The sequence below is a fragment of the Pseudopipra pipra genome, chromosome 2 (assembly GCF_036250125.1).
Source record: "Pseudopipra pipra isolate bDixPip1 chromosome 2, bDixPip1.hap1, whole genome shotgun sequence".
Classification (NCBI taxonomy): Eukaryota; Metazoa; Chordata; class Aves; order Passeriformes; family Pipridae; genus Pseudopipra; species Pseudopipra pipra.
In genome coordinates, this window is record NC_087550.1 from 43831301 (window position 1) to 43844678 (window position 13378).

Sequence of the window (13378 nt, forward strand, 5' to 3'; positions counted from 1 at the left end):
ATGGAAAAACAGAAGTGAACAAACCATTAGAAGTGACCTAAAGCAAAACCAGAAACTGAAGCGAGTTCGAGTTTTGTTGTTTGTTTTAAATACTCTGTGGGATGTCAGACTGTCCACAACCCATGGGAAAGAGCTCTTCTCCCTGGCTGAATCAAGGACCCAGCAGTGAATGTGGGCTGTCAGCTGTGTTTGCTCAGCTGTGAACAGCAAACACACTTTCTGGTCTCTTTGTTGGTCTGCTTTGGTAGGACTTGCTGTAGATGGTACAGCACTGTTTCAGTTCACAGTGCACACAGATTTCTTGTTAAAGGTTAGTTGTTTAAAGAAAAATATCTATTACAAAAAGAGGTAATTGATCCTGTAGATGGGATAGAAATTCCAATATGCACTTATTTTTTGTGCTCATTTTTAATTTAAAAAATAGAATAACACATTACTATAATATGAAAGAAACATGGCAGTGTAGAAGGTATGATAAACGGTAGATAAAACTTTTCTTGCCTCCTTGGCTTGGAAAAATAATGTTTTCTTGGTTTGAAGCTTAGATTTCACCAGTCCTCCTCATGTCAGAAGGCCCAGAAGGTAATATAATTGGAAACAAAGTTTTGTCTGAATTGAGCCTGCTATGGGAGACCTAAAATGTGCTATTTTTAAGAAATATGTTTAGAAATGGTAGCTTACCTAGTCAGATTTAATAGTTGAATTTTAAAACAAAATATGAATTATTGTATTTCTGTGGAAAGCCTCAGAGGTAGATATGGATATTAGTTTCTCTTTGTTGAAGGAGAGTGTGTGGGTGAACAAATTTATTTGTATGTATATCAGATTGAAGTAGATCTACTCAGAATAAAACTGTCCATTTTGATATGTTTTGGATATATTTTTATAGATGTTTTATATTTTTCCTTTATATTAAGGGAGTACAATACAAATGCCTACATCAATGAAATGTTTCCTTCACTACTGTAGTTACTTTATTAAAAAATGAAATTAATTTAAAAATTAAATATAAATTACATGCTAGAAATAATAGACTTGACTCAAACTTTTTTTTCTGATCCATCATATATTAGACATGATTGCTAGGATATTAGGTAGCAATTCAATGCCATGTTTTTTCAGTCTTTGCAGGGGTAAATTTTTGCTCTAGAAGCCAGAATCTTTGCTGCTTTTTGTATTTGTGCTGGTTTAAAGGTAAACCAGCAGGGGAAATGGACTCAACTCAAAAGAGAGATTATAAATCAGAATAACAATTTAATAAAATAATACAATAAGTACGATTATACAGACAAAAAATTGGTTTTAACCCAGAAAACTCAAATATATAACCCAGCACCCTGGGGCATGAACAGAATGGTGTTCTTTGGGCCCCCTGAGTCCAAAGGAAAAGGAGAGGGGAAAACCTGTTGGTGAGAGTGCTGTTGCAGTCTGGTCAAGAGTGGTGATTGCAGTCTGGTCAAGAGTGGTGGTTGCAGTCTGGTTGAGGGTGGTGGTCTGCAGTTTGGTTGAGAGCGGTGATCTGCAGTCTTCCTCTGGATCCCACGAGAGGTAAAAAAAGTTCCAAGACTCCAAGATTATATATTGTCCAGTTCAGGCAGGAATGCTCAGTACTTTCCTCAGGGTGGGGAGTTTCACAAAGGGTGTGAGGAACAGGGAGGCACCCTTCTATCTCACAGGCCTCTTAACACCTACATTGTAGCCTGAGGATTCAGGCTCTATGGGCAGAGGGTGTAAATAGTCTATTGAAAACAGTTTCTGGGAAATGGCATGGAAGGCTATAGAATACACAGTTTTGGGTTACACCCATCCAGTGATGAACTGGTCTCAGCTGTCCTAACTGGGACAGTATTTTGCTCGTCAATTTTTCCACATGATGGAATTGTCTTATTCTGGATTCTTTATGGAAACTAAAACGATATGCAAAGTCTGAAAGAACATTATTGTTGCAAAATCAAGTGGTCCAGAATATTTCTGTTTGGAGAAGAGTATGAATGGTGTGTAGGGAACAAATGATCGTGTTTTATGGTGAATAACTTGGCTTTACAGTCGATGTAACTATTAAATAGTTTGATATTAATTGCTTGGCAACCATGTATGATGAACAAAGGGTCCATTGGAAGAAGAGAGAAAATACATAATTAGAGTGTATTACAATGCACATTGGTTTTCATGCTATTCCAAATGCTTAACTTACTGACCTTAATGTTTTAAGGATAACAGTCTCTTGCTTGCTTTGGTAAATCTCCAGTTTTGATTTGGGTGAGAAAGAGGCAGTTGAGAAGTTGATCTGGCTTCCTTGGTGCCCAATTTCCTTTCTCTGAAGGGATCTACTGTGGCAAGTTTCTGCAATGCTAAAGTATCTGAAGGTAGCTCGTTGGCTTGGAATACAAGACTTTTTGGGAATGAGCTTTGATTTGAGCTTACAAGTTTTGCAGGGATACCTTACTTCCTTCTGTGTCTTTTGACAGATGAGATGACAGCATATGTTGATGCTATCCATACTGTCCCAGTTAGGCTAAAATTAGATCTTTAATCAAGTCAATTTAGTAAAGTCCCATTTAAGTTATAGATTAAAAAACCCCCCCAAAATACCTTTTTTTTTGAGTATAGTGGTAGATGTGTGACCTTTAAAGTATAAAAAATTTTATACTTACGGTTTCCTGCATGTTTGTGTGTGGTAAATATCTTCAGAAACATTATCACTTCATTTATATTGTGTTTCTTGTAATGGGAAGTATTCCAATTCAGGAAACTGTTATGTAAGTACCTTTATCTTTGCAACCCTCCTCCCCCAAATTTTATGATTATCTCATCATCTCACTTTTCTCCTTTGCCAGTTTTTAAAATAGATTATTTTTTTCTTGCCAAACAAAGCAGAAATACTGCCTTTAACTCTCTTGAAATTTGGCATCAATTTATGTCTTGTGAAATACAGATGTTAGGGAAACATGTTGTAATACATCTGTTCAAGACAACCTGTATAACATTTCCTGTAAGGTCTGTATGCCCCTGCAGGTTATCCTTATGGTTCCCCCTCCATGCCTTTTTTCTTACTGGATATCTGCCTTAGAGCAGAACACTGGTGCCTGATGACCATCAATCAGTTGGTTCCCATTGCTATTTTATTCTGGTATCACTGCAACTTGTATGGCACTGACAGCTAAAATGTGATGCATTTGACTGATCTGTACATTCCAGTGGTCATGGCAAGGATGTAGAATTACTCTGAACGTAGCTAGAACAAGCTCAACTGTAGCTGCATGGCAAGGGGAAATTGATTAATAACCACAGTACGTTTTTATCTATTATTTATCTATTTTATCTATTTCCTTTGGGATAATGGTAATATTGTTTGCTTTAATAGTATTGCAGGGGTATATGCAGCTGTTGACTGAATCTGATGAAGGGTGGATTAAGATAGGTTAGATTAGGCAACAGTTGAGTGTCTATTTGGCTTGTATGAAAAACATTTTTTTCCTCATCCTGTCTTCACTGGATTGTTGCCATGATACTACTTCATGCTTGATACCAGCTGTTGGCTCACTGGTTTTTAGCAGAAGTTAAGGATAGATTCTGTCATGGTGAGTAAACTGTTCTCTTGATTTTAGTGCTTTGTTTGATTTTTTTTTTTTGATATGAAACGAAACTATTTGGCAACACTTTCTGTTTCTTTGCTATGGAAATGGTGTTCTCAACATTTTTAAGCTGTTTTTCTCTACTTCTAATTAGCCAGTACTACATTGTCCTAAATTGTTTATCCCACTTCCTTCTTGTCCTGCCTTTGGTGCTTGCCCTTGATTGTAAGCATCTTTCTTTTTCTCATCTGCAGTCAGTGTAAATGTAACATTCCTACCCTTTACTTTATAGTGCTGAGCTTCCTCGCTTGTAAGTAAAGATTGAGTTGCAGAAAAGTTACTTGCCTTTTTCGTAAGTACTGAAGCCAGAAGATGCTAGAAAATAAGACAGATATGAACTAGAAGTATGTGAACTTTTTTTCCCCCCAAAGACTTTCTTCAAGTAAGATGCAATTTTCCATAGAGCTGGAATGAATTGTGTCATGTATCCTAGAGACTGTTAAAATCACAATGCAAAGATGAGTCCCTGCTCTAGTTTCTTGGTCACCTTGAGGAGATGACAAAGATAAGTAATATTATCAATTACTAAACAGTCCAAGAAAGTTTGATTACTTTGAGGTTTTTAATTTGCTTTTCTTCAACAGAGTCGAAGTGCATACTTAGTGAATAATAAATCACCAGAGTGAATTAGCATTTTAGGACAGATGTTTGGTTTTGGTCATAATGGTGATAATTTTAGCTTGAAGGATGCAGTTGGCAAGAATGGAGGGAACTTCTCCTAATGTCTACTCATCTTCAGAAGGAGTAGTCCTGCTGAAAAATTACAGTAGCTGAGATTAATTTTTTGCTGCTTTATTATCTATAAAGGTTTAAAGGTTTTATCTCTGCTGAAAATAATTACGGAAATGTTTTCTTGTTTGCTTTAATGGAGAATTTTATTCCTGTAGGATATTGAGGAATGTTCTTTTCTTCTATGTTTTAGACATTGGGATGAAAAGAAATTTTGAGCAGATCTAAGTTTTCGTCATTGTTTATGCCAGTTTTTAGTAGCTTGTGCTTTCCTAAGCTTGCCAAAATAGAAGCTTGGAGTATGAAAGACACTGAGAGAGCATTTTCGAAAACTTAAATTTTCCACCACAGCCTCCCTTTTCAAGATTATCTTTAACACCATAATTTTCTGATTAGCACATTACGAGGTTGTTCTTTTCTTTTTTGAGAAATAAGGTAATACTCTGCTGAACTACAACTGCTTTTTTATAGGCTGCATTTTGCTTTCCTTACCTAAATGTCCATTGGGGATAATGAACAGATACAAACCTTCCCAGATGGTACTTAAGTTTGTTTTGCTTTTAGCTTTACTAATTCTGTAATGTATTAATTTTCATTTTTAGCTCTGAAGAACAGTGTTATTATTAAACTGTCTGTTTTAAATCACACACTTAGGATAAAAATGGGCAAAGACTGTTCCTTCAAATACATTAAACTATTGCAATTTAAAAGAGAATGTTTCCAAAATATCTAAGGAAAAGGATTTCACAGCATCAATAGTTACCAGATGTCTTTCAGTCCCTTGGAATTTCTGAAGGCATAGCTCTGAGAAATTTTTCTATGTTGGTTTGGTTTTTTTTTTTTCTTTCTTTCTTAGTAGGTGTTTGAAAATCTCTGTCATGTTTTTGTCTGTTTTCATGTGATTGTTTCTTTACTTAGCTACCTTACTATTTTGTCTGTGTAAAGGCTTTGCAAGTTTTAATGTAAACATCGAAATAGTTGTTGTCCATAGATACCAGATATAATGCTTGTTTTCTTTTTGCAGATTATCTCTGAGATGTGCCTTTAGGATTTGTACTTTCTGAAAAGACAACTGACTTAGCATATAATGAGTTTAGCACTAATAACACAAGACCACCTTTTAAGGTTCAGAATGAAGGCTTATGTGATCCTGCATCCTGTTTTCAGAGTGCCCTTGTGGATACTGCAGGAAAGCTATAAAAGCAAAACAAATGTAGAATGATATTTCCTGTATGTATCATTCCAGAGTTCGGGTCTGTGGCTTGTAGAGAGGATATCTGTGCACTCTGACCCTTGATGAATATTTCTTCTGTGATTTGTATGACACTGGCCCTTCACAGTGTGTTCCACACTGAATCAAAGAGATATGATAACAATTTAAGAATGCCAAGTCAGAAACTCCAGGATAAGAAATGCCACAAACAACAAAACTACACAAATCACTTCATGTGTTTGGCTAACTTCAAGGAATCTGAACAAATCATCCTTCGTAGAGGTTTATATAGTACAGTCAAGACTTTTCTTCTTGACAAATGGTGAAGATTGTTGAGAGACTAAACAGATATTCTTTCCAGATATAAGATCATTCACAAAGCTTTTGGTGGAATCCTTTCCTTTCGTGTCATCTGCTTTGAGGAGAAGAGCAGAACTGTGTGTTATTCTGTACTCTAAAGCAATGAGACTGGTATTGGCTGTAGTATTATCTCTATGTTCCTGTTTTGTAGATAAAAGAGAATATTTTCATCCTTCTTTCTAACAATGCTTTGAGAGCTAAGATTCTTTAGATGAATAATTAGCTCTCTTAGTATTATGATCATCAGTTTTTACAATGAAATGCAAAGTTGTCTAAGGTTCAGTGGCTTTCCAGGGTTTCATTTCTTGTTCTGGTTGTGGCTGTGTCTGACAGGCACCCACCTTGTGGATATATCATGTGAAATTTGGTTGGTTTGAAATATATAGAGCTTTCTTAAAAGGTGTACTTGGTCTGTGTAAGCAAGTCATTCCCAACCAACCAACATACTATTATATAAAGAGCTTAAACATTCACAGGTTATTTGGTCAGCAGTGACTTACATCCTCTTATGCTGTTAGAAAAGATAATGAATTACCTTAAACCAAGCATATGTGTTGCTTTAGAACCCTTTTTTTAGAAAGATTTTACGCGCTGATATTTCTGCATTAGGAACATTTTAGGTCTACTGATGAAATGGATCAAGTCAGTACAGTTTTTGTATGGTACCAAAGTACTGTTACCAATCCATGTATAACCAGCAAATTTGCATGATGTTGGTATGTGACAGAGACTCTCCTCTGGTATCAGTTTTATTTCCTTGTAAAATTGCAAAATCTAGAATGTAAGGGTTAAAATTCCGTGATGAAAATATCTACTAAACATTTGTAAATTATCTTTAAAAGTCAGTTTCCAAACCCATCATGTGCAGAGAGAACACTGGGGGGAAAAAAATCCCAGGCATCCAAGAGCATTTTGTTGTGATTTTTCAAATTCATCAAATGAAAGCAGAAAGCTGTAATAAAAGCTGTCAGACTGTTTTTACTGCAGATTTTGTTGCTGCTTGCATTGCTTACTGTGCTGTGACAGATAGTGTTTATAGTTTTCAAACAATTCTGTGGTACTCTTTTTGCCAACTGTTTATGCTTGGAGAAATGCGAGCTCCCTATATTCCACCTGAAATGATTTTTGTCAGTTAATGGTATGATTCTTGTTTGGTGCACCTGAGAACATCCTTCTGTGCTCTCACGCCTCTTTAGAAAAGGGAGTTTAAAGCTGCTCTACGTGGTAACTTACCAATCTTGTTTTACTTTGTCCTACATATTACTCTCATCTGTCAGATTCTGTCCAATTTTGGCATATTTTTGAAATTTAGTTGGATTTTTTTTTCTTAATGAAGGACTTTGTGTAATGTTGTCCTATCAATCTGTACTCTTATAATAAATGAAGGAACATAAATATGTAAATATAAATGAAAAAACAGTGTATGTGTTACAGTAGATATAGACTTTGATAATGCATGCAAGCTCATCATTACTGCTTCTTCAGTAGAACTTAAAACTGTTGTGTTGTTTGTTTACTAATGCTGTTGGGTATTTTATTGTGCATGAGCATCCTTAAGTCGCTAAATTTGCCAAAAGAAGGAACTGAAATTTTCTTACACAAGAAGAAAGTGAACAAGAAGATGCTTTGAGAATAAAGTAGCAGAATTTTTATGTCTTTGCCAACCATGTATCTTGAGTAATTACCAGCTCATTTACATTTGATACAGCTGTTAAGTGCACTGAAGAATGAATTCTAGATACGTTCTTGTTCTTATCTGATCAGTCTGATTGTATCTTTTCTTTTGCACCTGGAAACTGCTTCTGTAAATGAAAGAGCTCCTGTTCATGTGCTTTTCTTTCAGTGATGCCTCTGTGACCTGTTAAAAGAGTAACTTTTATTGAACATGCAAGGAGGAGTTGTTCTTTTCCCTTCTTTGACTTGCAGTATATGAAAAGGAGAATCAGTTTTTATCAATGTTAAGCCTTGCCTGTTAGTAAAGGGTGGATGCAGGTAGCTGGATCTTCTAGTGCAGTAAGCTTTGATCAAGTGCCATTTGGTTGCCACTAATATTTCAAATTGAGGGAAGAAGAGATCACTGATCTGAACCCATGTCATAGCCCCAGATGTTTAGGACTCTAGGAGTAGTTTTGAAATCAGCTCAAGTGGGAGATAGTGGCAAGTCCCTTAACTGATTTGCATCTTCTTTTCCTTCTGTTAAGTGAGGATTTTTGTCTGTTCTTTGGGCTGCTTGTAAGAAAGCAAATGTAAATTCTCACTGGTTATTGAAAACATCAAGAAAAAATGTAACTTTTGCATGTTTGCTTGAGTTCTCTTTTTTTTTCCCCCCCTTTTCTGATCAGATACAAAGAAGGTGGTGAAGCTTTGTTAGTATTGCTGCCCTCAGAAGAAAAAGGCATGGTGGAACAGCTGGCACAGAGGAAAGTACCTATCAGTGAAATCAAGTAAGTAACTAATGACCTGTCTGTTATTCAGCCTTCTTTCTACAAGAATAATGTGTGATGAGTCTATGACAATTTTGATAAAGTGCTTGAATTGCCTGGAGCTGGACAAACCAGGGAAATCAGTTAGTTTTGGTAGTGTTGTTGGTGAAAAAGACCTTGAGAGGTTTCCTGTTCCATTGCCGTTCCCAAAGGCAGGATGAGCGGCACAAATCATTCTTATCAGATGCCAATTAATATATTCACAATTTCCCAAAGAGGTCTTTTCTATACTCAACAGTTCCTACCACTAACATTTTTTCTTCTGGTGTCTGATAAGCTTTGTGAGTATATTAAGTGAAGTATTTCTTTTGTCCCGTGCCAAGAATATATGAAAAATGATGAATTCTCTTACTCTTTGCAGCTACTTTTTATGTAATTGAACATTATCATGCTCTCTCTCTTCTTTTCCAGATTAAACAATTATGTCTTTAATCTGTCCCTCTATGTTTTTTATACTTGCTATCATTTTTGTATCTCTGTCTGTCTTTTGTTTAATTCTAGACTATTTCTCCAGTTTGTCATGACCTTTCTAAATCAGCTGGTCAAAGGACAGGAAATAAAATACGTGGCTGAATGGTCATCTTACGTGCTAGAGAGAGCATTCTAATGAAAAACCATAATGATCTATGCTCTCTATACAAATAGAACTGACTTTGAAGGAGTTGCAGAAGCATATAACGATACCATGTAAAAATAAAAAAGCATATTTCCATTTTATATTAAATGCAGAGAAATGGACATGTATGAAAGACAAAATCTCTAACTAAAAATTTTAGAAAAAAAGACAACCACTGAAAGAATCAATGGTAGTTTCTTATTTAGCAGCTGTGAGGTTCGAAGGAGTTCATTGTTATTTAAACCTATCAGTCTAATGTTAAATTGAAAGTGAAAAGATAATGTGAAGAAAACATGGAAGAAGAGTTGAAAACAAGCCAGAAAATGGGGTATGAGCCTGACTCCATTTTGAATACTTACCTAGTTCAGGTAACACCATGCCAAAAATCGTAGACTAGACATAGAAGAAATCAGAGAAGGATGATGAGGTAGAAAGGTAAGTTTCTGTACAAATGGGTATGAGCAAAACTAGGACTGTTTTACTTCGAAAAGCTGTGGTTTTAATGTGAAGATACAGATATCTAAGCAAAGAAGATAATTAAGAAAGTGTCTGTAGAACAATTGTATTTGAGAAGAATTCGAATTAGGGTGAAACTTTAGGTGGTTATTTCACCAGATTTCTTAAATCTTCAGATCTGCTAAAAATTAGCGAGTTAACATTTCTGCAGAGAGTAGAAACAATGCATATAGCACTTGCCAGATTTAAGGTTTAGTTTTATTTTTTTAAAGCATTTTTGATGTATAGGATGTGCCGTTTCAGAGGCACTTCTAAACTGCACTTGTGGATACTGTTTCTATGTAACAAACTGAGTACACAGCAACCAGTGAAGCAAACGCACCTTTTCCGGTCAAACGCGTGTATTGAATCCATGTAGAACATGCGTGAACTTCAAAAATAAGACAACTTTTGCTAAAACAGCAAAATAAGGACTAGAATGCAATTAAACAACTACCAAAAGTCTAAGTGTACTTAAAGCTTTCGTTTACGTTGGTGTTGAAAAAAATCCCTACCATACAGCAACAACAAAACCAAACCAAACCCCACCAACTGAATGTGGAAAATATCAGTAAAGAAACTGAAGTCTGATATTTTCTTTTCCCTTAAGCATCATAGTGCTTTAAAAGGATCTGTTGTATAACCACTGCAGCAAATTACCTCTTTTTCCAAACTTCATCTTTTTCCTTGTTAAAATGATAGTTATTCAAATAATTTATCTTATTTTTATATTCAGTAAATGAATGTCTGATCTTATGCATAGTATAAAGATTTCCCTTTTCTTTGTCAGCTAAGCTTTTAACTTCTCAAGTAATGCTGTTAATTGTTTGAATAGCTTATCATAGGAAAAGCTAAAAAAGCCTCTTTAGCCTGTATTTATCCATGTAAATAGAAATAGGTATTTTTGTACCAGGATAATAATGCAGTTTTAATAGGGCAAATATTTCATTTCCCCCTCCTTTAAATGCGTATTCTATTTATAATTCAAGTTAGATGTCTCTCTGGAGAGACATTTGTGGCTGCATCTCTTAACATATTCTTGCTAATCTGATGTGACTTCAGTGGAAAACACTCTGCTTTTTTTTAACACCACCCCAAAAATTCATTCTTGTACCAAGCCACAAGGGCATATGTATAATAAATACATTTAAGCAACATTCTTAATTGGAACATAGTTATTAGAAAAGTCAGGGCTTTTGATTGATAATATATTTTACAACCCCCTCCAAGATACAGTTTTTCAATCTGCAAAACAAACCTTAATAGTACTTGTAACATCATAATGAAGGGAAATGCTTTTACATGGAATTGTCTGCCTAGTGCGGTTAAGATTTAAAAGGTTTAGCATCATACTTGGAAGAGGCTAACTAAAATCCTTAAAAAATATAAGTGTAATTACTTGTGAATTGCAAACCAGTTTAATTCCAAAGTTTTTAACTACAGATTTTTTCAGGTCGTTCACTTCTAGCCAGTTTTGCAGTTAATATGACTCTGGTGTGTTTTGTCAGTTTATAAATTGTTGAAGAAGTTGCATCAACCCTTGGATCACGGTCCAGGTCTTCTGTTGAAGTCTTCTGATGTTTGTACTCATTCATTTAATTATAGATTCTCAAGAATTCTGATTTGGGAGTTAGAAGATAATGAGCATTGCTTACTGCCAACAGAGTTTAACTCTTCAAGTTTCTGAAATTCACTCTAAAAGCTTTTTTCTGAAAAGCTTGTTTCTAAAACATCCTTGTCAATTGAAGTGTTTGTTTGCTGTTCTTGTTAAGCTCTTGTCTGGTGTTCACAATAATTTTTTTTTGTTGTTAGTAATGCCATCCTTTCTTTACTTTTTGTATCATTATATTTCAAAGATTTGTTGGTCAGTTTGTCCCCCACTCAATTTTTCGTGCCTCTTCTTTTCTTATGTCTTTACATTTTTAGAGCCAATTACAGGCTGGCTGGAAACTGGAACTCAGTTTTTTGATCTTTCTTTAAAACTGTAGCTAAATCGAGCTTGTGTACACTGCAGTTTTCCCTTGGATGTATCTGAACAGAGTTAAGAAATTAAAATCATGAGGGAATCAAGTTTGATATCGATGCTTTTCATATTTAGTAAGAATAATAGACGATCATAATCATGTTATAAAAAGACTATAAAATGTTCCTTGCATGTTATTTTCATCAGTCATATTTTAAGACCAACCTACTGCTATGTGAAGAGGTATGATTTTTTTTTTTTTTTTTTTCCTGTGACCTCTTTCAGCAGAGGCTATGCTTTGGTGTACAGCATGGCATGACATGGCACACAGCAGCCAGAGTCAGATTAAGAAATGTGGTAGTTGTGCATCTTTGACCTGTATTTGAGGTAGAGGTAGAGGGGTAACCTCCTACCATGTTTGGTAGGTCATATGATACACTTGCATGGCACTAGCAGATCAAAAACAGAAGTATATGAGAAAAGATCTGGGCAAATAAAACTGTAATAATGAAGGTATCACTGGAATAAGTGTAAAAATCTAGAATCTAGAAGACCTGCATATCTTTTTACTAGGTTTAATGGCATTTTCTGTAGTACGGTCACTGTTCTTTATTTACTTGATTAAAATCTTGAGAAGCTCTTAAATCTGTTTAATCTCAATGTTCTTTATTATTGCTCACCTGGCTGTTCTTTCTAAGAATACTTAAATTAAGTATTCCCAGCACAGTAGATCTTACTTAAGCTTTTAAAAATGCTGACAATTTCCTTATGAAGATTTTGATATAGGTTTTAAAGTAGCACTATAATTCATTATGCTGCTTCTGTATTTTTTCAGTGTTTTTATAAAATCAGCAATTCTTTTCTGTTGATTTCTGCTCTGCTTTGGAGGAAGATTCACCATCTTCGATGAAAACTGTGTCTGAATAAAAAGTCTGAGCTGCTGTTTGTCTTTTCTGTATTATCTGTTTGATGAGTGTATGCTTCATCTTTAATATGGTTCCATTCTCTGCTGTTTCAGACTGGTAATAACTTCATGCATTTTAAAGCAATGCAAAAAATATGAAGACACTCCTGAGAACTTGATAGGTGCTTATTTTGGCATGTTCTAATAATTAAAGCTAACTTTTTATTCTTTCTTTTTTAAAAAAAAATTAGAATTAATCCTGAAAAACTTACAGACATCCAAAAGAGGATGCAAGCTTTCTTAGCTCAAGATCAGGAGTTAAAAGACAAAGCTCAAAGGGTAAGTCATCTACTGCGCTCTAGTTCTTGTAGCATGCTAGTTGAATTGAACCGTTTGAATAACTGACCAGCTCATATATGCCCTAGAAGCAGTGTTTGGAACTGCTGCATTATTCTGATTGTTAAGCTTTATAACACGTCAGTAGAAACAATAATCATGTGTTAGGAGTTGGTGGAAAGTATGCCTGGATAGACTGTGTGAGTTGAGATGGGGTCAGTGTGGGCTCATGATGGTAACACGTGAAGAGCCACATGACCTATTGCTGTGCACAAATTTGCAGTGGCCACAAATTTTTTTACAAAAAGCTCCATTTAAACCCAGGGGAAAACCATTTGTTGAGATTGGTCGAACACTAGAACAGGTTGCACAGCGAGACTGCACAGTCTCCAAATGTTGGATATCAAAAGCTGGATTCCTTCTTGAGCAGCCTCCTGTAGCTAACCTTGGTTTGAGCAGGGGTTTGGACTAGATACTCTCCAGAGGTTCCTCTTGACTTACAACTACTCTGAGAGAACTTCTCTCAGGGAGCTGGTATAGAACATTTCAAAATAATAATAATGATAAAAGGTTACTGAAAAGTAGGAGATCTCATTACTTGACTCCAAAGTTAAAAACACAAATCCATATAGGTCTCACACGCC

At 35.4% G+C, this 13378-nt stretch overlaps 1 protein-coding gene across 2 annotated transcripts in view; it reads left to right on the forward strand.

The window, feature by feature from the left end:
• The window catches only part of DDX10 (DEAD-box helicase 10), a 267544-nt gene that overhangs the window by 21173 nt on the left and 232993 nt on the right, over positions 1-13378 (forward strand). For both annotated transcript variants that reach the window (XM_064645252.1, XM_064645253.1), the window contains exons 10-11: positions 8280-8381; positions 12650-12737. In XM_064645252.1, coding sequence (XP_064501322.1) covers positions 8280-8381; positions 12650-12737 — 190 coding nt within the window. The remainder of the gene's footprint in view (positions 1-8279; positions 8382-12649; positions 12738-13378) is intronic.